The sequence below is a fragment of the Harpia harpyja genome, chromosome 4 (assembly GCF_026419915.1).
Source record: "Harpia harpyja isolate bHarHar1 chromosome 4, bHarHar1 primary haplotype, whole genome shotgun sequence".
In the NCBI taxonomy this organism is placed as follows: domain Eukaryota; kingdom Metazoa; phylum Chordata; class Aves; order Accipitriformes; family Accipitridae; genus Harpia; species Harpia harpyja.
In genome coordinates, this window is record NC_068943.1 from 77151498 (window position 1) to 77175807 (window position 24310).

At 34.8% G+C, this 24310-nt stretch overlaps 1 protein-coding gene across 9 annotated transcripts in view; it reads left to right on the plus strand.

Moving 5' to 3' along the window:
• Window positions 1–24310, plus strand: part of QKI (QKI, KH domain containing RNA binding) — a 165593-nt gene that overhangs the window by 41040 nt on the left and 100243 nt on the right. For all 9 annotated transcript variants that reach the window (XR_008234804.1, XM_052784863.1, XM_052784864.1 and 6 more), the window contains exon 3: window positions 23818–23934. Coding sequence is in view for 8 of the 9 variants with exons in the window: in XM_052784863.1 (XP_052640823.1) it covers window positions 23818–23934 (117 nt within the window). In the remaining variant the exon portion in view is untranslated. The remainder of the gene's footprint in view (window positions 1–23817; window positions 23935–24310) is intronic.

The following is a 24310-nucleotide window of genomic DNA, read 5'->3' on the forward strand; positions in this document are numbered from 1 at the left end:
TCTCAGTTATTTAGGTTTTTTTATACAACTGCATATTGAGTATTTTTATTCTAATTTTTATTCTAACACCATAGTTGATGCAAGGCTCAACTTTCAAAAAAATCAATTGTCTGAAATAGCCTGTAGTTTTTAAATGCCGACTGTGTAGAGTCTGCATTTCTACTTCTGTAATAGTAAGTGCAAAATATGCAAAAATCTTGCTAAAGAAGAAATAATTCTTTTGTATGTTTTATTAATAAGGAGCACTTTTCCATGATGTAATCACAGTCTGATAATTAGTGTAACTGTTGGGGTGGTCTGCTTTCTGGCTCATTGTTTTTTCCATTGCAAGCTACAGTAATGCAATTGTGTATAATTGTATATGTTATTTTCTTCTAGCAGCACCCTTGGAAGGTGTTAGATCTTTATAGAAATTTTAGTCTTAAAACTGAGATTTGAGCTACTTAGCTTTTCTGAACCATGTATATGCTCCTGAAACTTGAGCAATTGTGCGGAAGGTACCTGGAAGATTAAATTCCATTAGTTGTCCATAATTTGCCCTTCAGTTAAAAATGTGTTCTCTCTGCAGTTAAATCTTTGTATGCTCATTTAAGTCTTTGGTGTTACAGTTTGAAGGCATTTCCAATTCATGGAGAAGTATCTTCCATCGGAGTTTAAAGAGTAAGAAGAAAAGATGTCAGGAAAATTGAGCTCTTAGGAAGCAGAAGAATGGAGGATATGCTATTGTTTGTGGGTGAATAGTTAATAGTCTTTAGCATTTCTTATGCTTCAGATAAATGATTAATTTTCTTGAATTTCCCTAAAGAGCTGAGGCTAAACTTTCTGTCTGATATCAATTTAAATAGTTTTTGGAATTAGTACCTACAAATGTTGGACTGAATAAATGTTTTTCTATTATAATCATGGCTTTATTATTAATAAGTACCCTGTTAGCTCTGATTAATGTGAAATTCTCTGTTGGAACTCTTCTGTGCCTCTTCAGTAAAAATGTAAGAACTCAGTAATTATCGCATCTAAAGTAGCATGTCCTTTGAGTATACTGAAGCTCAAAGGCCAGCAGTGATAAACAGCTTGTGCGTACTTTCTGACCATTTTAGTTAAAACTGTTTAATTAGTACAACAGAACGATGAACACGGGGATTCATTTTACTATGGGGAACTTACTAACAAAATGTTTAAATCCTTTTTCAATTTGTTAATATCAGAGTTTAATAGCATCCCTAATATGGATTAGGAAAATGATAACATCATCTCTATTTATTGTTCTGATTCTTTTACTTAAGCTCTTCATTCCCTAGTGGTAAACAGGGAAGGAGGCTAAAAGAGCTGGCCTTGTTTACCCTTGCAGTAGAAAGGAAAGAGAGAATATAACTCATCTCTGTAAGTAAACTTGAGCTGCAGAGTACCAGCAGGGCCAAAGGAAGATTTGGCAAAAGCTCAACTACTGATACAAGTACAAATGTATATGAAAGAGCTACAAGAGTTTGATTACTAATTTCCAGTCTCAATGAGATATTTGGAAAAACATTCTAGTAGTAGTAGTGGGAGCAAAAAAGTTAATTTTGAGTTTGAACTTTATATATTTATGAGAGGCTTTACGTGATCTGGTTGCAAATGGTAGGGGAATGGATTCATTGAGAAAGGTCCCCTTTGTTTAGATGCTGATAAAATGGAGACATGCCTTAATATTTTTATGAAGCTTTTTTACCCTTTCTAATGTTTTATTGGATATCCTTGCATTATTGACCATCTGGTTCCCTTTTTGAAAGATAAGTTTCTTTTTGAGGCCTGGTTCACACTCAGTAGGTTACTTTTTTTTTTTGGTAGCACCTTGCTGAAAGATGACATACATTGTCATAATTTTATTCAGAAATAAGCCTTTCAAATCTCCAGAGCGTGTTTGTCCTTGGACGCAAAAGGATGGAAGACAGTCTAGAATACATTGGAGATATAACCCTTGTCTTTTAGTCTCTGATGGTAATCTTGCAGGCTCAGCATCAGTTCAGCAGTACCAATGAACTTGGTCCATATCTCATCCTTGTGAGAATTATTTCTTCCCCATTTAATTCATCAAGCATTGAGTGCTTGCAGTTAAGTTAGGTGATTACCTAGTCATTTATCTGTTAATATTCTTATTCCCATTTCATTCTTACTTTCAAATTTTGCTCTTTAACTATTTGCAGATACTCTGTTTTGTGTGTGTATAAATGAAAAAAAAAAAAAAAAAAGGCAGAGTGGAGGTAAGACAAGTAAAGATTAAGTAAATAGCACTTGCTTTGGCTAGGGACAATGTTTCCCTTAATGTTTTTTGAAGTAAATTTGGAAATATGGGAGAAGAAATGAGTTCCATCTGGTACTGATGCACAAGTTGAACATATTTGTTAGGATACCAGTTTCTTATGGTGATGCTTGTATTAGTAACTTCTTCAAATTAACATCATAGGATTAAACTTTTAGTAATGTCTAGCATGTATATGATACTTCTAATAGAAAGCAGTGGATTATTTTTCTTGCTTAGTCACTACACAGGTCCAACTCCTATGAGTAGGAGTGCTATAATCTGACATTAACAGCTAGTGCTAGACATGTGGGTGCCTTCTGTACACCATGGATGAAGAGTAGTGTGTGTGGGGAAGCCAAGTGCTGAAGGAGAATGATAGGGTAGAAAATTAGTCTAAACAATTAGTTTGTAGATGCTGGTTGTTTTTCTGTGAATGAAATATCTAAAATTTTAGTTAGAATAAATTAATCTTACTAAAAATGGTTAACCTTGGGAATTATAAAATCTGAGGTGGCAAAGGATGCATCCAACTGAACTTTCTGAAGAGCAAGTTAAGACCTGGTAGTCAACATCTGTGATGCTTGTTTTTGCTCACACGGTGCCTTTCATTATGGCTCGTCTCTCAATTGTAGTTGTCTCTGCAGAGTTAGGCTTTCAATTGCCAATCTGTTTGAAGAGAGCTATCTTCTTAATACCCTCTCTTGTTTTAGAATTCTGCACTTTATGTGCATAAATTTCTTCAGTTCATGGACTACAGAAATATTTGGGTGCATGGTTTCAGTTGATTATGTACTATAACTCTGTAGTGTCAGTTTTTCTATGCTTGCTTTTACTGAACTGGTTTCCCTCAGAACTTCTACTCACTTTGTGTAGTAGCTCTTGCAAGACTAAGTATGGAAGAGTTGTGTGCAAATACAAATAATGAAAGGTCAATTGTGGGGCAGAGATTTGTGGAATATTTTGTTTTTCATTGTTTTTTTGTTCAATGTGTTCTTTCAGATGTTTATTGTAGTAAAGAAGGGTTTTATACAGAGAGGAGGAAGTGCTTCAGCATGACATTTTTGCTTGCTGTTGTGAATAGGTCAGGTATACCTGCTGAACTCGTTGGTAGTTTTTTGTTAATTAACATCCTGTGTACTTTAGGATTGGGGACTGCAGTAAACATGGAAATACATCAGTAAGGGCTAAAACCATACTTAATAGAGCAAGATAGAGCTGTGTTTAAATTATGTATGTGGATTTACAAATTACTGTTCAGGCATCAGAATCCCTAGTAGATGCACTCACTTATTCCAAGTCAGCAACAGATTTTCCCTTTTCTTCAGAGCTGAAGTTGACTCCTGAAGGATGGGGTTTGTACTTGAGAAGTACAATGTTTTAAGGAGGTAGGAAGCACAGAGAGAAAACCCCTTTCTTGAGAATGAGGTTTTTAATTTTTTTTTCCTCTGGTTAGTTGAGAAAGGAGACCTCTAACACTGAGCTGCTGTACTTACTTCAGAAACTTAACCTGGCAATTATACCATGCCATCTTCCTTTTTGTTTTGTGGTTTTGGGTTTGGTTTTTTTTTTCCCTTCCCCTTTCCCCTCCATATCTGGTGGTCAGTAAGCTTCTGACAGGCATATTAGATATTTCTTCTTTTTTAGTAGCTTGGTAGTTTAGGTATTACTGTTTGTATGCTCAGATTTTTTATGGAGTTGCCCTTGCAAAAGTAATTCAATACTTTCTTGTCAGAGGACAGCATGAGTTCTGTAAGTTCATAGAGGTAGATCAGTGAAATGCAAGTCTTCACTAATTATGCTTGCTCCGTGTTTCGCTTGGATAAGAAGGCACCGAGCCCTATCCAGAATTGCTATTAAAAGTAGTTTTGAGTACCAGTCAAAATATCAGCCTGATATTTTCCTTCTATCTCCTAAATCAAGTAAAAATCAGCTTACATGTCCTCAATACTTAAAAGGTCTGTTGCTTATTGCCAGAATAAGTCTGCCTACAAACCTTGGGGGTACGTATTAATTAAAAAAAATAAAGTTGGCTTTTAAGCAAGAACATTGACTAGTTGTTTTTTTTTTTTAAAGAGGTGTGCTGTTTTTAGGTTCCGCTGTTTCTGAAGTTCTTAACTCATTAATGCATTTTAAAGTATATATCACTTGTCAATGAAAAGTATTCAGTATAACGTTGCATTTATAGCATTCATTTCTGATTTGAATTTGATCCATAATTTGGAAGAACAGGATTGTTTTTCTCTGTATTTGCATCTCATTGATGTTGGTCACTTGGTCTTTTCCCATGATTCTGGTTGAGAGGAAGATTGTACACAAGTACCAGCTTGTGGAGTAAACTTTCTGTTTAGATCTTTCCTTTCTTCTTGTGTTTTGTTTCATAGCTTAGGAACTGTTGTTTACCTGCCTTAGTTTTGAATGTTGGATTTGGAATAGAACATTATTACCTCAGTAGAAACCTCTGAGTAGGAGATTCTGAGATTGTGTAACTAATAGGTATTCATCCATTGTTGTATGGATGGATCTGCTCGATTTATTCAAATAGTCTCTGCTATTTTTTAAAGCCAGTAAGAACTGTAGTTGGACACAGTTGGTTCATTTCAGTTACTTTGGCATAATATTAATTCACAATTCTAAGCTTTTATATGTTTCTTTTCTTTCTTAAGAGCAGTGTAAAATAGTTGAATTCTGAGAGGCATGGATTCGTTTTGAGATTTGCTACACTTCTTTGAAACTGTGTGCTTTGTTTTTCTTTCATATACACTCAGTATTTTAAGAAAAATAATATTGGTTGATGAGCAGCCAGTTCCTTTCTACACCTTACTTGCTCTCGTTCTAGTTGTCTCTTATTATATAGCATAGTACACCCTGTCTTCCAGGAAGGCTTGTGCAGCTGTACTAATGGTGTACATTCATCCACCCAACACTAAAGTTGCTTAGGTTGATTAATGCTTTTTCAGAAGATTCTGACATAAGCTTGATCAATATCTTTCAGCTATGTGGTGTATAAACAATCAAAACATACTGAACTAAAAGTTCAAGTTCACTCTAGTTACAAACATTATGAAGTGTAATGTCAAAGGACACTGAGGGCTGTACCCTGTTGTTAGTGATACAGGGACTGCTTGCTCTGGGAAGATCGTCAACTGAATTATGATTTAAAGTTGCTTTAAATATGCAGCAGTCTCTCAAATTTATTTTTTGTTTCTCTGCCAAGTACAGGTGGTCTAAAAATGTGAATGCTGCATGAAATAGATCTCTCCGAATTCCTGTTTCAAATTTATTATCGTGATTAGTTGAAATGACCAATTGTTATCTTGTTAACGTATCTTAAGTACTGACGGTAATGAATATATTAGTCAAATTAACATATTCAACTTCTCAGTCATACTGTTTAACCTAATTGTTTGAATTTTAGTTTGAACTCATTTGACTGTATTTGATTACTGTTGTTTTTAAAGTGAATGTCACTTGCATTAAAAGTAAAGCAAAGTTGCTGTCATTCAACACAAATACTAAAATAGTATTTCTTGGGCTTTGATCTCTTTAGATTGTTTTGAAGTTAGTCTGGCCAAAAGAATATTTTGCCTTTTTTTTTTTTTTTTTTTTCTTCTTCCACAAATGTAAATGTCCTTGAGACCTGGAAAGTTGTAAACAAAGGCTTGTGAGTCTTTCTGAAGGATTTCAGTTTCTTCAGGGAGTCAACAGATGGGCAGACTGAACGAGAGACCTGGAACTCTGGATTTGTAGCATAAATAGGGTTGGAAGGTAACGGAGGATATAGAGATATATGTTACTACAGACAGGTGGATTGGTATGTGAACCTGAAGTGCATCTCAAAGCTTTATGATAACTCCTTCTTATGCCTTTTTTCCTGTGGTAAATAGGAGGTAGTTCCTCTTCCGTTGCGATGACTGTGGTGGTCATCACAGAACTGTTGAATGTGGTAATGTCTGTCTGTCTCTTTACTTTAAAAGCCCCTGGGTAAAAGGCAAAAGCTAGTTAAAAATGAAGCCTGAATGTAGTAATTGTTGATATGCTCCTATTTCAGTCGTGTTGTAATTGTAAATGTTTAGGGTAATAGATTCAATATGATTTGATATATAAAGGTGCAGTTACTACTGTAATACTGCTGCTCTGGACTGCTTGATGCTGGCTGAAGCATATAAATCTATAGTGTGTATGTTGTGAGACTTGTACCTTTAAATGCTTCCGACCAGTCAGACTTTTTAAGGTGTTTCAGGTGCTTTTCAGTTTTGCCTTATTTCTCTTTTTATTTATTACCTTCTTACAGATAGAGCAGAGAGTTAAAGTTTGGTAATATAACAGCTTTTAGCAGAAGTCACTTAAAGCAAACAAGGTGGCTTAGACCTTAAAGTGCTAAAGGAAATATTCAGAGGGCTATAATTTGAGATACCTTGTGCATTTCTTACCTATTCTGCAGTTCTAGGCTTGAATTCTGTAAATTTACTGATTGTGGCAGCTGTACATATATATTGAACATTTTTGTAACAGCCTTTTCAGAAGGTGAATGGAATTGTTCAATTTTTCACTTTAAATATAGTCAACATTGAAAAACCTATTTATGATTTTTTTTTTAGAAGAAATAATTGGACAACAGCAAGTAGATGTTGAAAGCTACCAGTGTTTTTTCTGCTTGAAGCATGTCACTTGAAGTCCGTAGTGGAATGACAAACACTACCAATTATATAACCCTACTGGTTTTTGTTCTAAACTTTTGGGAGGGGGATTGCTTTTGTTTTGATGAAACTGTTTAATATCCTTTTCTGTGATGTGTTTCAGTATTTTCATGGCATGAAATTCCAGACCTAGTTTGGTAAATGAAGCCCTAATGAATCTAATGCAGCACGAACTATGTACATGGAAATTGATTGGGATATACAAAGCTCCTGTGGCTAAGCATTATCATTCTCTGTTTAAATGGAGCGTTACCATTCTGTTTAAATGGAGAGATTTTGTAGTTCTGATTGTTGGAATACTTGGAGCCTTTTCAATATATTTAAAGTTATACATAAGTGTCTCAGAAGTTGATTTGTCTCAAACTAGGTAAGAATTCTGATATCCCCTCCCCTCCCCCTGTGAATTCATGTAAATCAGTTTGTTTCTATGATGGAGCTTTAATTCTATGAATCGGATTGTAGTTGTGTTACCAATACTCAAATGTGTGTAAAAGTAAAGGAGCAAAGCAAAAATTATCTAATATTGGTTGTGATTATAAATTACAATTTAGTCAGCCAAATTAGGTAATTAAAATCAGTCACATGAATGGAAAGCATGTTTATGTTTAGGAAGGTTAAATACCTTAATTTGTCACTCACTTCAGAAATTTCATAAAATGCATTTCCCCCCCAAGTATCTTGTTTGAATATGGAAACTTTCATCCCAGCTGTCATTGGTAATGCCTACTTTTATCCACAAAACAATACTATGCATCTTCATCATGGGTTTAGTTGCTCTGTTGCTTGGTGTGGTGCTTTACCTTTTTTTTTTCTTTTTTTTTTTGACTTGTCAAAGCATGCTATTGTGGAAGGAAAAAATAGTAATTACTATTTATATAATACAGCTGTAAGGTCTTCTGATTTGGGAGTGTGCAATTTCTGTGTTTCCTCCCACCTTTCAAGGTGACTAATAAATTTATTTTTAGAACTTAGAATTATAAAACTCTGAACAATTCAGCATAAAATCTATTGCCTGAAAGGGATGCAGAATTTTGTCCTAAGTTCCAGTAACTAGTAAGATGAAATGAAGTGGTTACTGAGCACCTCTCCTTTGCATAAACTTAAGTATAACCTCAAAGCCTGTTTCTGCTTGGTCAGCTGTTCCTGTTTGGGGGAGGAAAAGTGACTGCATTTCTCTGATAATTTTAAAAAAGGGAATGGTGTCCCGTAAATACAAGAATCTCCGTTTCTGCAAAGTATTTGTAACAACAGTATCACTATCTGCAATGGTGCTCCAATTTAAACATTCTTTCTCACTTCTAATTACTGAGAATTGGAAGTAGTCTACAGCAAAATTGCCAACTTTAAGTGCCTTGGGTAATGTCACATGTAGTCACATCTAATTAAAAGGTATTATTATGGAAATTAGTTGTTGGACTATATATCCTGAGGATCCATTGTTATTGGAATATGAGTTTAATGATGTAAACCGTGAAGCTTAGAGGGCACTGCTGGAACCTACAATTAGGTTTTTGGAGACCGATTTACACACAGCACAACTTGTTAATTCTCTAGATAAATGTGTCACGATTCCCAAGTAGAGCATGGAATTGAACAATTTTTACTCATCTCCTGGTGTTATTGAAACTGGTGTCTTGTCACTGTTCTGAAAAACCTCATCTTAGTGGATGGGATGAAACAGATTATTCACTATCTCACTTAAACATGCCTACTATTAGATTGTTCATGGGATCTGATTTCCTGAAAGAGTTTCTGTTAACAATCTTTCAATTACTGTTTAAAGGTTTTTATGACCACTTAAAGGAGGGAACTACCAAACTGTACTGTGGGCCTTTAAATCATTGCAAATGGGCCTCTAATGATAACAGAGATTCCTATTTTAAAACCATGAAATTGTTAATTTGTCTATCTTTACAGCTTTCTCACTTATGTTGATAATTCTAAGCAATTTAAAATCCAATTATTTCCAAAATATGACAGTAATTAGATTAGTGTTTTTACATGAACAGAACATGTAGCATAAAATTCATTTTGAGGGATATTATTTTATAGTTAACTTGAAATGGAATTGAAACGACCCTATTAAGATTTTCTTTAAACTTGTGGCATGAGGAAAAGGGTTAATGTTTAAAACAATCTTAAATGGAAAGTAAATGTGACTTTAATGCACAGTTTATATTAGTATGTATGAAAAGCATCGAGGAAGCAGAAGTGAAGCAAATAGTGCAATTAATACAGTACAAACAGGAGGATTTTTGTCTTATTAGGTGAAGATACAATAATGCTAATTAAACATGCTAAAAGAACAAGTTGCTGTTTCACTAAAGGTCTAAAGTATTATTTATATAAACAGCTACACAATTTATGAATGGTGAAAACGAGATCAGAAATTAGGGAGCGAGTGGGGGGAACCCAAAATGTTTTTCACCTTGAGTATGTTTGACAAGGCCTGGCTTTTGTCTTTGATAACTGATAAGGTCTCTGCTTTGTTGTTGTGTGTTCTTTTACCTCCTGGCTGCTGATCCAGCCCGCAGTGTTGTCAGCTCAGTGAGGAATGTCAGTAGACGGGAGCAAAAGGGACAATTAAATGGTTGACACCGAGGGATGGCAATAAATGAGATGGGAGCTAAATATATAGGTTTGTGACATTCTAGCAGCTGGCTTAAGTCCTGCTGTTTGTTGCTTGGGTGTACTAGCCTTAAAAAGGAAGAGAATGCATTGTAGCACGAGGAAGAAAAAAACAGCTGGTGGCTTATCAGTCAGCCCTAATGACAGGGAAGGTTAAAGAGTTTGGAAGGACAAACTTTGATAAAGTGCTTTTATTAGTAACGTAAAATTCTTAATTTTATAGAAACAGTTTTATAAAACTAGTCTAAAACTTTGCGGTTTTCCGTGGCTCGTTCAGGGCAAAAAGAAATTGGTACTTCCTTTGCTGTCCAAAGAAAGTTACTTTAAAAATTAACTTAGTTTTGATTCAAGCAGTTTGTTTGATTCAAGCAATTTAACAGTAACATTCTTTTGATGTTTTCTTACTCCTTAATGGGACTCTTTGGAAACAGTTTGATACTGGATTAAGTATCTTGCAGTTTAATACTTAATTTAGAATAAAATGTTTATTTTTGTTATGGATGAAAACATGAATGCTCTCGAAAGGTATAAACTTTGTGTATCTTCATCCCCCTTTTATTAGAGATGTAGAAAAGTATCATGTGATTTAAATGCGATTTTTATATTTGATGCATTTTCAAAATAAAAGTTAATGCTTGGAAAAATCGGTGTTTAACTGCTTAAAAGCTTCATATTTGATATGTAACTCATAACTACACCTAGTTCTTTTACACGCAGTCAAGGCTGTTAGAATGTAAGCTTGAATTGAGTCCAGCACCTTAGTTGGAAGATTAATCCTGCTTGATATTGTTTGTTGCTTGTTGTTGATTGAGGTTTGTACTGTTTCTTCTCAAGAACTTGTTTAGTTCTTGAACCCAAACTTGATTGTTTCTCCTGGCCTGTAGCTGTCAGTTGACCCAAAGAGAAGTGAAGAGCAAAACCTCATTTACGTCTCCTCAAAAGGTAAATAAGTAACAAACAAGCCTTTCTGTCCCTTCTGTCGTATCTGCAGTAAGTGTCTGTGTTGGTGGGACACCCTAGAGGCAGTCAGTCCTCCACTGGGTTCAACAGGTGAGAAGGAGTGGGCCCAGCCTTGCCCTGAAAGAAGCTCTGGGCTACAGAGAGTGAAACTGTTCTCCAGCCGAAAGCCTTTAGTGGAAAGGACTTTGCCATTTTTTTGTTCTTAAATGTGGACAGGCATAACTTTTTTTTTTTCTTAAATGTGCAGCAACAGAATCTGACACGGTTGGAAGAGATCAGGAAATTCCAGATCTCCTCCTCTTAGGAGGAGCTGGTATTTCCCCTTCCTTAAAGTTTGTTGGAGTGTTTGTAGAAGGGAGGTGTAGCGCAGGAGCTTAGTGGCAGCTTTTAGAAGACTGCAACAATGATAGATGAGTCTCATTTATCTTAATGTTAAGAGCTGTTTTTTTCCCATGATAGGAGCTGCTTCTCCTTGTTGCGATAGTCCTATCAGAGTGGTTTTCTATCAATTTGAGATGGTCTTGCATTAAATTATTGTCTTAGTATGTGTTTAGCTTTTCTACAGAGTACTAAAATAGGTACATGGAAGTTCAGGTGGACTATATGTAGCACGATGATGCACCGGATATGGTTTTCAGGCCTTGAGTAAAAGAGATTAGAGAGATTTGAGCTTCTTTGCTCAGGGAATTTGATGTATTGTGTTCAGTCAGATTTACTTTTTTTTTATATCTCTGTATAGAGAGATTTATGGCTGTGGAGCTATATATATATCTAGTCAGTTGAAAATCTTCTCTTGCATTTATTACATGATACCGTTTATGAAGTGCTGTTACCTTTTGAATTAGCACAGCAGCCCTTTGTGGATCTCTGTTTTGAATTCTGTAAGTTTTTTAGGTCAATGCAAATATTACCTATGTGATACATGATACAAAAATATCAGAATAAATATCAGCAAAATTGTAGGTAATTTAATAAACTTGCCTTTATTCCTTTTTACCTATCTAATGCAAGTGCTGATTGTCTTTAATATTAGCTTTTTTCCAAGTGATTATTCAGTTCTGTACAGTAAAAAACAGAAGCACCCAGCTTTTATAGTTTTGTGTTAGAGGTCAGTAATTTAAGAGTTATTCTTAAATTAATTCTCTCGAACTTTGTAGTCCATTTATCTGACTTCCGCTGCTTCTATTTAAAGCAACTTAAGCAATGCAAGTTCTGCAGTGTTTTAAAGTTTCTTGACTCTTTGACAATGTAATATAAGGTCTTTATGGTGGCAGTATATCATTCATTTTCACAAAAAAATGTAAATCTCCCTTTTGGTTTGTTTGGATTGCTTTCTAGCTTCCATCTGAAGGTTGTATTATCTAATGCTGAAATTATATGATGGAAGTGTAATTTCGCTACAGAAAAATGAAAAAGAAAACAAAATCCTTAAACAATCCTAGAACAGTCTAGAACAGTAAAACTCCTTAGTAATCACTTAATTTTAAACTAAATGGTAAATGTCTTGGCATAAATGTTTATGTCTTGGGTTAATTTTTAGAAAACTGAATTGAGCATTGGTTAGAAGTGGTAATTTTTCAAATGTAGTAGGTTAGGATATTTAGGTTTTTGGTGTGCTCTTAGATAGAATGACCTTCAAATTAGCAAAAGAATTTGTGAACAAATGATGTTAGCTCATTAGCAGCTAATCTGGCAAAACAGTGCCCTTGAGATTAAAGATACTTTCTTTGTGTTAACATATAAAAATTTTTTTTTGCATCTTTTCTGCCTTTGACAACACATATACATATTGTGTTGAAAAAATCAGGTGGAATCTTCTGCCCAGAGGAGCTGAAAGTAGATTTTATGGGAAGATTGTGTTATATTTTGTGGTTGTGTGGATGAGAATTATGTTGGTACACTAGATAACAAGAGGAATATATTTTGAAGATTTTGATTTTTGGATGTACAGGAATTACTGCATCCTGAATTCTTATGGCTGCATGTTGAGAACGAATTCTGGCAGATACCTAGTTCAAACAGATAACAAAGGAAACTGTATGTTAGCTTCTCTGACTACTTGTAATGCATTCAGTTAACTAGGTTTAGCTACTGCTGAGGTTCTTCTGTCATGTGTGTTAGAAATTCTGTACTAAAAATTAAGTGTTATTTAGATAAATTTCTAGCTACCATGATAACATTTTATTAAAAAAATTGAACATCTGAAAGAAGCACCAAGTATTTAATCTGAAAACTTGATAATTTACTCAGGTTCTCTTACAAAATGCAAGTTAAGAATTAGGAGAAAAAAGTTGTATACTTCAGTGTGTGTGGTTTTGGTTGGTTTGTGTGTTGTTTTTGGGGGGGTTTTTTTGGGTTTTTTTGGTGGTTTTTTTTTTTTAATTTGTGGTCAGGAATTTCTTTTTTTCTTTAATACAGAAAGCTCTATTACCATTATTAAAATGACCTGGAAAGCTAGCCTGATACTTTTTTTTTTCCTTCCTTTTTTATAAATCTGATCCATTGTATTTACATGGGGTTTGTAAAGCTGTTTGTCAGTTAAACAAGCTCTCAAAGCCTTCAGCACAGAGGTTATTAGAGGTGAATAATGTGGATTTAAAGGATTTGGTAATTCATTCTAAATCCCAGCTATACTTTTAAATGCATTTTTATTTTTTGCCTTTTTTTTAAAGGGGCATTTTAAGCATTAGGATGCGGTCTGCTGAGTAAAAACTGTATTTTATTGACATCACATGGATAATCTGGTTTGTCTAGTTTACATCTGCAGTGATCAGAAAAAGATTCTGAGCTTTTTGAATGATCACCAGTGGCTGATATTCTGCTCAGTTAAATGAAGGTAAATAATCTGGTAATTGGCAAGTGAACTCTAGCAATAAAACTAACCTTGCAGAATTGTGGCATCTCTAAATGGAATAAATTGATATTTTTATTTTAAGATGGTTATGTTCTTTAACGTTGCTGTGCTGTCTTGGGGCTTTAACTGTACAGTACTGCTCCATAAAAACAATTTAGTTTTTATTGTAGCAAGCAATATATTTATTAAAATTTATCACTCAATTAAAACAACATCAGTTTTCTATCTGAAATTACCTGGTGTGCTGTTTGACATATTCCAGAACACAATTTGAAGCAGTTTTTAATTTTTTAAATAATGTAATGTTGCTGGAACGTAGGCACTAGGAAAGAGAACTTTATAGTTGAGTAGGGCTCAGGGTTACCCTTTGGAAAATGTAATACTTACAATTCTTGTAACTAATAGATTTGCCTTTTTTAAGTGAAAAATAAAAATCTAATCCCCCCAAATCCTGATTTTTAGTATTAAAAATTCTTAAAAGTCCTTACTTATTCTACTCCCTGTTTTAATGTTACTCAGAGAACTTAATTAGTAAGAAACAGTAATAAATGAGCAGTTCTTAAGGTAGGCCAAACTGTTTATTATGGTAATCCATCCCAGAAATCATGAAAGCATGTATTGCTGATGCCCAAGAGGGAAGGCTGCAGTTCTTAATCTCACAGGGAGAAGGAGGTGTTACTGTTCATCATGGATTCTGTACTGTCTTATTAAAGCTTTACTGGAAAACTTAGATAAATCTGTATCAACATTTCATATTAAAAGACTGTGTGCTGTCTCTATATAGGCAAGGTCTGTTTACTAACTGGCCAACAAATGCTAAATATTATGCTCAGTTTTGGTCAGCCAGCTGGCTTGCAGGGTGTGCATGTTCATTCAAGAGATTTTAATTCTGAACGTAATGTTAACTATTCAGTGTCTGAATTGTCCTGATGCCATTTTACTAGCTTTCTGGATGGGGTGATTTAGAGGTTAAACAGCATGGAGGAGGACTGACTCATGTATGCCATGCCCATAAATACACCAGTGCTTAGAACTGAGATTTAAGCCATTCTCCCCTGCCCCAAATAGTGCTCACTAGTGAGCTTGAAAAACTTTCTGGAGATCTTTCTCCTTTCTGGAACTATGCTGTTGCAGTTGACTTAAGAAGTTGTGCTTAAAAAAATTAAAAAATAATCTAATTTAAAGGAACTTAAAACGTTAACAAAATTACTGCTGCAATAACTGCATTATGTAATACCTAGGTTAAATGTAGATTTGGGAAAGAGTAGTAGATGTAGGTATTCGTATGGAGAGAGCTCATTTACTCTTTGTTACTAGCTGAGTTTTTCATTGTAACCTCTGAGATGCCTAATAAGCAAAACCTCTGCACTAATGCGTTGTTTTCATATTCCTGTGGATGCTGATACTTTTGTATAATGTATCCCAGACTTCAAACCAGTGAATGTTAACTTTGTTCTCCTGCTGCAAAAATATATGTTTTAGTAATATATTACAACTATGTTCATATCCTTTATTTTTGCGTTAGTAAATATTTTACTTACAGAAGTTTTTGAACTAGACTAAGCTTGTCTTACTCCCACAATAATTGTCAGTTCTTGTCTGTAACAATATGGGTTATTCTCTGGCTTTGATGTTGAGAAGTGATTATGGTAAGTGAAATAGGACACCCCCCCCCCCCCCCCAAAAAAAAAGACCATGATCTGTGTTAAAAAAAGTATACACTGAACTAAATAAAGATGGAACCAGTCTTAGTGAATTACATATGCACTGAAAATTATGATTGACCATTTACTAAACTAAGAAAAAGAAAAATACTTTCATTATCTCCTTCTTTCACCAGTGATAAAGATTTTGCTGTATTCTTTGTGACAACTGAAATTTTAGAGAATTTGACATACTTCAGATATTTTTAGCTGTAATGACCCTTTTATTAAATGTCAGGGATTAAATTTCTCACACTTGAAGTAACACCAAAGGTATTTCAAATGGTGTGCTAGAGGTTTTGGTTTTGCTTATCCACCACAAAATTACCTAATCACAAATACGAAAGATCCTGACTTTCTGAGGGTTGATATTCTGTATTTTGTTCTCCAGTACCTTAATAGTTTTATTTTTGTGTTTAAGTGATGAAGAAGAGATTTGATGATAACTTATATGTGTAAATTTCTTACAGCACAGCATTTCTAATTTACTACTTCATTGCTTAAATGCTTCAATAGTTCTCATTTAGCTTTGATTATAGTATTAGAATGGCGTATGTGAGATACACCCAGCAAATATAAGTGGATATATTTGACATAAGCAGATTATACGTGTCATGCTGGTATTCACTACATAGGTACTTTTGCATTTACTTGGTTATTTTGCTTGGAAAACATGCTGCAGGATGGAGGGAATGTTTCTCATGCTTTGTTGTCTGTAGCCTCTCTTATTATCAGTAGGTGTTTGTGGAAGAAAACAACTTCACTGTTGTCACAAGTGGTCTTAACAACTACCTAATGTTAGTTTATATGTAAAAATTAATTTCTATATGTGGTTACTACTGTCCGTGTTCACTGTATTGACAATGTTAATACCATCTGCTTTGTCAGCCTCCTCTCCCTGTAAAATCTCATCAGACTGTTTTTAACTATGCAAAACACTTGCCAAATTCCACTGGAGCGTATTTAATCTTCAAAATGCATGCTAATGCAGTCAGTGAAAAATTTTGCAATTTCAAAATTGTTTTATTCCTGAAACATTATACTTTTTCCATTTGATTTCTTAAATCTGTACAAGTGGCTCTGTATGTAAACTTTTCGTTCCTTGTTTTCAGTTAATCGATGGTATGGTCACTGAGTAAGCTGTGTATATGATGCACTTGTTTTTATTTGGTAGTAGTTCTTATTACTGCTTTTCTTCAGCAAAAGCTGTGTAGCTGTTTTTTGTTGTGATGAGTGTGGTGTTGAATCACCGGAAATAATAAGGCATGAAATACATTTGAGGTTTTCTATTCATGGGAAAAGAGATTTTCTCTTTCCTTAATCACCACCTATCAAAAATCTAGTAGTACCGTCTTCTGTACTGAGATAGCGGTAATAGTTCGAAGTATTTCAAGAAAATGTTTTGACTGAAAAAATGGGGGGAGCTGTAAATGTGAATTGAAAGGCTATGTCTTTAATCAATTCCTGCTCTTAGCTTACCATTGGTGGCAAATTTATTCACAGTCATTTTGAGTAAGGAGAAGAAATCATTTCCGTGTACATGTTAGTTCTCTTAAAAGTATGTCTGTGTGTGTTTGTGTGTGTGTATATATATGTATATAAATATACATCACTACAGCTGCTCTTGTGAAAAAAAAAGCCAACTTTGTGACAAAGTTATCATTGTGAAAACGGGTATTTGGTCATGATACATTAATTGAATAAATATTGGAAAATGTTACTGCTGGAAAGCATATTCAGTGTAAGATAGGATATATTGCCTATTTAAGTTAGTTCTATTCTCCTATAAAATGTTTCAGATTAAATTTCTGAGAAAGTAGTATCAAAGCTACCTGTATATGTTATGCTACAAGTTTTGTTTTCTTTATTAAACACTAAACTACCTAACTGAAAGTATATGATCTTACCTTCTTAAGGTTTAATATGCTGTATTTTGTTTTCCAGTACTTCAAGTGGTTTTATTCTTTTTTTCAAGTTACGGGCTTTCAAAAAATCTAATCGAATGTTTTTTATGATTATCTAAAACTCAGCTTAAAGCAATTCAAGCTTTTTCTGATCAATGCAGAAGTATTTTATGGAAAAACAACTGTATTACCAGCATCTTAAAACAATGTTCCTTTAAAAAGAAAATGACAAAAAAAGCCAAACCCCAAATTTGCTAATTTTGGTGGGTCAGTGAAAGCTTTTGTTGGGTTCAGAGCCTCATCATCTGAGTATTTATGACATGTTTTGTCAGTGTAGTGCTATTTTTTTATCTTCTATGGTAGTATTTCCAATTTCAGTTTGCATACAAATATGTTTCAATTAGATGCATTAAGTACTTCATCAAAACCATGCATGAAAATAAGTAGTCAAATTTAATGGTAACTTTAAGAAATTTATTAATACTTAGGAGTAATGTTAATCTTGCTCACAAAGAATAGTCACATTTAACAAACAACATTGTGAGTCTCATACACATTTATAACGCTTTTTTTTGAATGCCTTTCTCTTCTTGCTGCAGTTCCTTTGTGTCTCTTCATTACTTCATTTCCACAGTTAGCACTTTAGCCTGTAACTCTGTCAGATTAAGTCATCTCCCAAATGGTCTTGGAATAGGACTATTGTGATCTGAAGACACGGAAGGTTCCCCCCCAAAATGGCTAAACTGACTGTTAGCATTGCTGCTTAAGATAAAATTACCAGATGTTCTCCATTATAACATCCAGTTTTCAGTTGCTTCTTAACCTTGACATATTTTAACCATTGAACCATGCAGAGCCTTGGTCTTCAGCTGCTTTTTATTTGGTGGGGAAAAGCATATGAAAATGAAGTGAACAGGAAATGCTGCTCTCCATGTCTTTAAAAAGCAAACTAAAACACCAGGACATTTTGAACCACATTTTTGGGATGCTTTAGTTTGTTTAATGTATTAATATATAGTCTGAAAGCTGATCTGGGTATGGGAAGGATGAATATAAGGTACAGTTTTCTGTGTTCATGAAAATCCACTTACAGCTGTTAGAGTTATGGCTAACACTTAAACTGAGCTGTAAAATAAAATACTGTAATTGGAAAAAAGTATGAATAAGGGAAGGGCTAAGCTGCTTTCTAACTGATGCAGAAGTCTGAAGTTTTTGTGTCCTGTTACAGTTTAAAAAAAGAGGAATTCATGATATGTAAAGGTAGTCTCAAAATGGAGAACAAGTTTTCATGTATGGCATAACTATACTGAAGCTGATTTCTACAGACAGTTAAGAATTAAACAACATAATCAAAAGTGGTTATTTATAGTTACAAGTACTCAGTTGTATTAACTACAGTGGGTTTTTTTTAAGGAATTCACAGGATTTATGTGATTTTTCTAAGTTGGAGACCCGAAGGTGAGGCCAAATGCCATATTATTAGAAATGCAGACATATTGCAAAGCATTTGCTGTGGATCATTGGTAAAGAAAGGGCTTTTTTGTGTGTGTTCAGAATTTTTGCTGGATTTAAGTATTTATTATTATGTCTTAAAGTATTCTTAGTTAAAGTCAACACGAAGCATGGTTTTGGTATAATGAGAAACTACTGAGGTTTTCCTGAGATTTTCCTTAAAATAATGTTTACGCTGTGTAAAAAATGTTTGTGCTCACATATGCATTGTATCTGAGGACCTTCTAAGCCTTTTCTTGATTTACTTAAGTTGAAATAGACTTTAAGAATAGCTTGTTTGGGCTTTTTTCCAGTGATAAGTAACTAGCTCTGCAAATTTAATGTATAGTAAATCATTGGAACATTTGCTAATAAGATGGTAGAATAAATTAGTTTTTAATTGAGCAAAATAATTGTTTAACCAAATGCATGTGCTTTTGTTCTGTTTTGCTAGATTTGGATATTCTAATCAAATCAGATTTTCAAATTATTCTCCAGTAATAAAGGAAAGAATTTTTTTTTTTATCAGATAAATTAGATCTTGCTATATCTTACTTTCAGGTTTCAAAGGAAAACACAAAATACAAAAGGCACAACAATAGTATGTAATTTATTATTACTGGACTCCCTCAAGTTCCTCAGATTTTAACTTGCATGGGAGGTTTCTTAAACACTGCATTTCCCATACACTATAAAAATCAGACATGCTTCTTTGCAACCTTATACTAATTAGCAGCTTTGAGTCTTTAGCATAGATCATTCATATTTTCCTTTACTACTTTTGTTCTGGGTGTAGGGGCTGGTGAGGTACAGGACTATAAAAGCACCTGCTCTGCTTGGGAAACAGTTGTTCTGTGCATAGGGAATACAAGCTGTTTTATCAGGGAATTTGTGATGCAGTGGGCTTGTTAGGTAGGACACCAGGTAGAAATTTTGTCAGCTCTTGGGAGAGTCAGTTGCTACAGAGTAATCATTAATATCCCAGAGTAGATGCAAACATTAGGATTTAGAGCAACTTTTTTCCCAATACGTTTGTGTCTGCTTAAATACCTTCAGTAACAAAGATCCTCACGTACAGAGTCCCCCAGCATATGCTGTCTTTTCTTAAGAGTGTGTATTTTGGGCATCTTCTCAAAGAAAGGCAACAAATGTCTTACTAAAGGATCTTGCTGGTGTGTGTATTTTGTGCGTGCTGGAAACTTCAAGCTTGTAAGGTTAGCAAACTAAGGGAACGGGAGTGATGATGCAGAGAAACAGGCAGAGAGGGAGAGTGACATGGTGTAACTGGTTGGAATTTCAGCAAAACAGTTCAGCACCTGAGCTCCACTAGATACTCTAATTCTTGGCTTTTTATGAATATTGTTAGTTTTGTATACTTCCTGGGTCCCTTCATTGTTCCTAAAATGTAAAGGATTCTAGGTGGTGCATAGGATGCTTTTGTGTTTATGCACATCACAAACACATTCTTCTGGAGGTTGTTTCTTGAGTTCTTATTTCGAGTTTGTATAGGAAGATTTCAGAATACAAAAATAAAACTTAGTTCAGCTTTTCTAAAAAAAAAAACAAAAACAAAAAAAACCCCCAACAGTAAAATAATTGTGAAATACCGCAAGTGAAAATGTTAGATGTACAAAAATATATTCAGTACAGAGATACATTAATTTTGGGGAAGGAGAGACTAACTTGATAAAGGAAAATGAAGTATTTTATTGCTTTTTCTGTATCGTTGATGTAGAAGCAGTTAATCTTAGCGTGGGTCACTTCTGCTAATTTTTAACATATTTGCTAATTCTGACACGTGTGAGGTTGGGTACGTTCAAAGTAATGCAGTCTTAAATTGGTCAAACTGATTTGTGAACCGCTGCTGTTTATTTTCTAGCAATTCACAAGGGGTAAGGTGAATCCTAGAGGATCAGACAAGTGCAGAGTGAGAAAAGCTGTAAGAAATTACAGGGAAATATTCCTAGCTTTGGTTCTGTACAAATGTTAGAACGAACAGTATTCCTGAACACAGGTGTGTTGTTTGTAGGAAGACACAAGGTGATGAAGAGTGCGATTGGGTGAGAGTATGAGACAAAGAACTCTTGAGTTAAATGTGATTAAAATGGTCTTTTGAATTTGTCAGATGTATCTGGTTCTGATAATTCTGCTTGATAATCTAGCTGGGCTGGCAAGTAAAAGAAGCAGTAGCTCCTGATACAACTGGATTCTGGTAAAACTTTTGAGACTGTCCAGCTAGAAGGCTTAGTCTACACTCTGTTCCTGAGTTGTGGTCTGCTGGTCACTACTCTCTCTACCTAGTCCCTTCACAAGACAGTCAGAATTGTTTTTTTCCTATGGAATTCTCAGCTAGGACTTTGAGACGGTAGTCTGAGGAACTGAACGCTGACAGTGATCCATCGGTACAGAAGCTTGGGGATCATTTGTTAAAGTAATAGTTAGCTTAAACTATGATAATTTATTACTGATGACTTAATTAAGACTGCACCTCAGGTGGGGTCCTGCAGCGTTTTCCTTCAGCTTGGATCTCTAACACATTCAAAAATAACTTGGTTGGTGGGATAGAAAGTATGCTTAGAAAACAATTAAGTCATACCAAATGCTTTTAAAGATGGAATTAAAATTCAAAACTGTCTTGAAATTAGTGTGCTTGAAGTCAACAATGTGGAATTCATTATGCAAATGTAGAGCAATATGTTGTTGTAGGGGGGCATAAAAGTTGCATATGAATAGAAAACAGGAAAACTGGCAAGGCAGAGGTAATGGAGAAGAGTATCTGGGGTCAGTGAATGTTGAACCAAACATAGGAACTGAATTTTTTGGAGAGGGAAAGAGAAGCTGGGATGTGTTAATAGGATTATGGTTTGTAAGATAGAATTGTTCTGAGTAACTTAACTTTGTTGAGGTCTCAGCTGAAGTATTGCCTTGTCCAGGCATCCTGCTTTAAGAAATGAACAAATTGGAGGGCCCAGGAGAGGTAACAAGAACAGTCAGGGTTTTAGAAAGAATATCTATCCAAAAAAGGTTCAAGGTGCTAATGCATACAGTCTGCAAAGAAAAGACAGGGGCTTGAGCTACCTTGGAACAATTTGTGAAGGCTCTCTATAAGGAGAATATTCTGGGAGTAGCTGGAAGAGAAACTGGCTTAACATTTAACAGAATGTGTTGCCGTTTAAGTCAGCGATTTCTCAACTAGAAGCCACAGTTCTAAATAGTGGTCAGACAACATGAATAAGGTTGCAAGCTTGAGAGTAATACAAATTCCTGCTTCTTTTCTTAGTAACATAAATTGTTCTATTTAAATTTTGTATGCAAATCATCTTACCTTAAAATTTGATTATTCTTTTAATCATGATCCAAGTTAATAAAATATTGGAGACTGCTGTTTTTCCTGGGAGATAGAGAATGTAATGCTAGTCACCTTATGTGTTGGTTAGAAGAGTGGTTTAAAGTCACGTTTGCAATATTATTTTAGCTTTACCAGTGGAAGGGGATAGATATCTGAAGATTTAGTGTGCAGGAAATGTGGTTGCGGAGAAAAGCAAGTAAGATGCTGTTTATGTAAGATAGTGGCATGATTTTGGTATTAAGCATGAAATGTGTAACAAATGCAGGATTTTGATAATATTTCAAGGCTGAACTTTTATCACTTGTAGCTTGTTCATTGCTTTATCCAGTCTTAGTGAGTCTTCCTTAATTTCCTATGATTCACAGTTTGTGTATGTGTTCACAAGTACCTTGAATCTTTATTTTTTCCCCCTGACAGTTGATTCAGACTTCATAATATGTCTTTGTTTTTTGAGCTTGAAATACTAAATAGTTTTGGGAGTGTATCTTCCCTATGAACAGTTTAGCCATTGTGAAACACGATTATTTTTGTTGAAGAACTTTAATTTGCTTGTGTTCATGATTTCTGCTGACTTCTAAATGATTTCTGGTCTTTGCAGTTTTATAAAGATTTTAAATATGTTGAACTGTAGTACTCAAAACCAATTTTAATTAGCTGAGGAAATAAAAGCCAACAACTTCTTCACAATTCCATTGAATAGTTTTGTTTACCATGATCTAAAATATCCAGACTTCTGTCCTTACTGCAGAGTTTCTGTTCTCTTAATATCTTCTTTGAATTTAATCTTCAGTCTGAAATGCCTAGGTTTATGTATGTATCCTTAGAACCTGGTGCTTCATCTTTGCACTGTAGTTGTCACAGTGTACTGCTATATGTTCTTAATGCTACCTTTGTTTAGCGCTTTTTTTATTATGTCATAATTTCCAGAATGTGTGATTGAAAATAATGACAGGGAAAAAACCCTGGAAAATAACTAGGAAATGTTATGTATAGCTAAATGGCGGTATTACTGTATTAAGTGTAGGCAGGGTGTTGACTGCTGATATTGAAGTTAGTCAACTAAACATGAAATACTTGCTCTATTTGTATGCACAACTGAGTAAAGGATACAACTTATAAAAAATGACATGTGTTTTTTGTCATGTGTCTGTATATACACATATACATACACACACACGTTTTTTTTATATATATATGGTAAATACAATGTTTTCCAGGCATGTTGCCCATGAAACCTAAAGTGAATACATAACAAGCCGCAGTTTTTTTCCTGAAGGAAGTGCTATGGCACAGGTAGACAAAGAAGAGTTTCTGTAGGTGTGGGTGGCTGGCCAGCAGCATGCTGTCCAGATCGAGCCCACCAAAACAGCGCGGAAGGGTGAAAAAGAATGTTTTCTGCAGGCTCCTTAGCTGTAGGCAGGGAGCACATGAATAGTGGGTCTGGGGTCCTTTCCTGAAGGCCCTGTGCTGTTATGGGATGGGACCTACACCTGGCACCCCATCAGTCCCACCACATGGAAGCTGTGTGTGTGTGTGTCTCGTTATGTAGCCATAATGCCTGTGTTTCTGTGATGGGATGCATGTTGTTGGCCTACCCACTAATGAGCATGTCTGGTCATGTTAGTGATGAGGGAGGGTGGTTTGTCATTTCCGTAAGATCTCATATGATTTAATGAGGAGGAAATTAGGACTGCCACTGCCCTAGACTACCAGATGTTAAACTTAAAAACCTGTTTTCATCTAAAACCTGTATCCCCCAAAGCAGGGGTCACAAAGGTATCAAATGTATGAAAACAGTACTTACCTCATTCTTTAACTTCAGGTATTTAGAGTTCTAAAGTGATAAACACTTGATGATGCTTTAGAGACAGAAATACATCATGTTAAATTTTAAATTAATTTTGTTTACTTGCTTTTATAGAAATAATTTTTTTTTTATTCCCTCCCCAGTTTAACTTTGTTGGAAGAATCCTTGGGCCCAGAGGACTAACAGCTAAACAGCTTGAGGCAGAAACAGGATGCAAGATAATGGTCCGAGGGAAGGGCTCAATGAGGGACAAAAAGAAGGTAAGCTCTTGAAAGGTAGCGTAGTTTCAGATGCATAGTTTTATTTCCTAACAGAGGGTAAGCTCATGTGTCTCTTACTCTGATTTGTTGTGTTCTTACTATATGCTTTTTCATTTTCTAGTGTTTTTTACAAACTTAGTAAATAACACAACCTATCCTAAAGAAGTTAAATGCACATGCTCCATAATGGTGCTGTTGAGAGTCTAACTAGCAATTATAAAGTATTCTTCAGTAATAACTTCTAATCATGCCACGTTTCACAAGGTAAAGGTAAAAATTGAAGTTAAATGTATTTTTCTAAGGAAGAGCTGTTAACCTTAAAGGTGTTCTTAAAAACTTTCTTGTATTGAAATACCGAAGTAGTGATTTGTGCAAG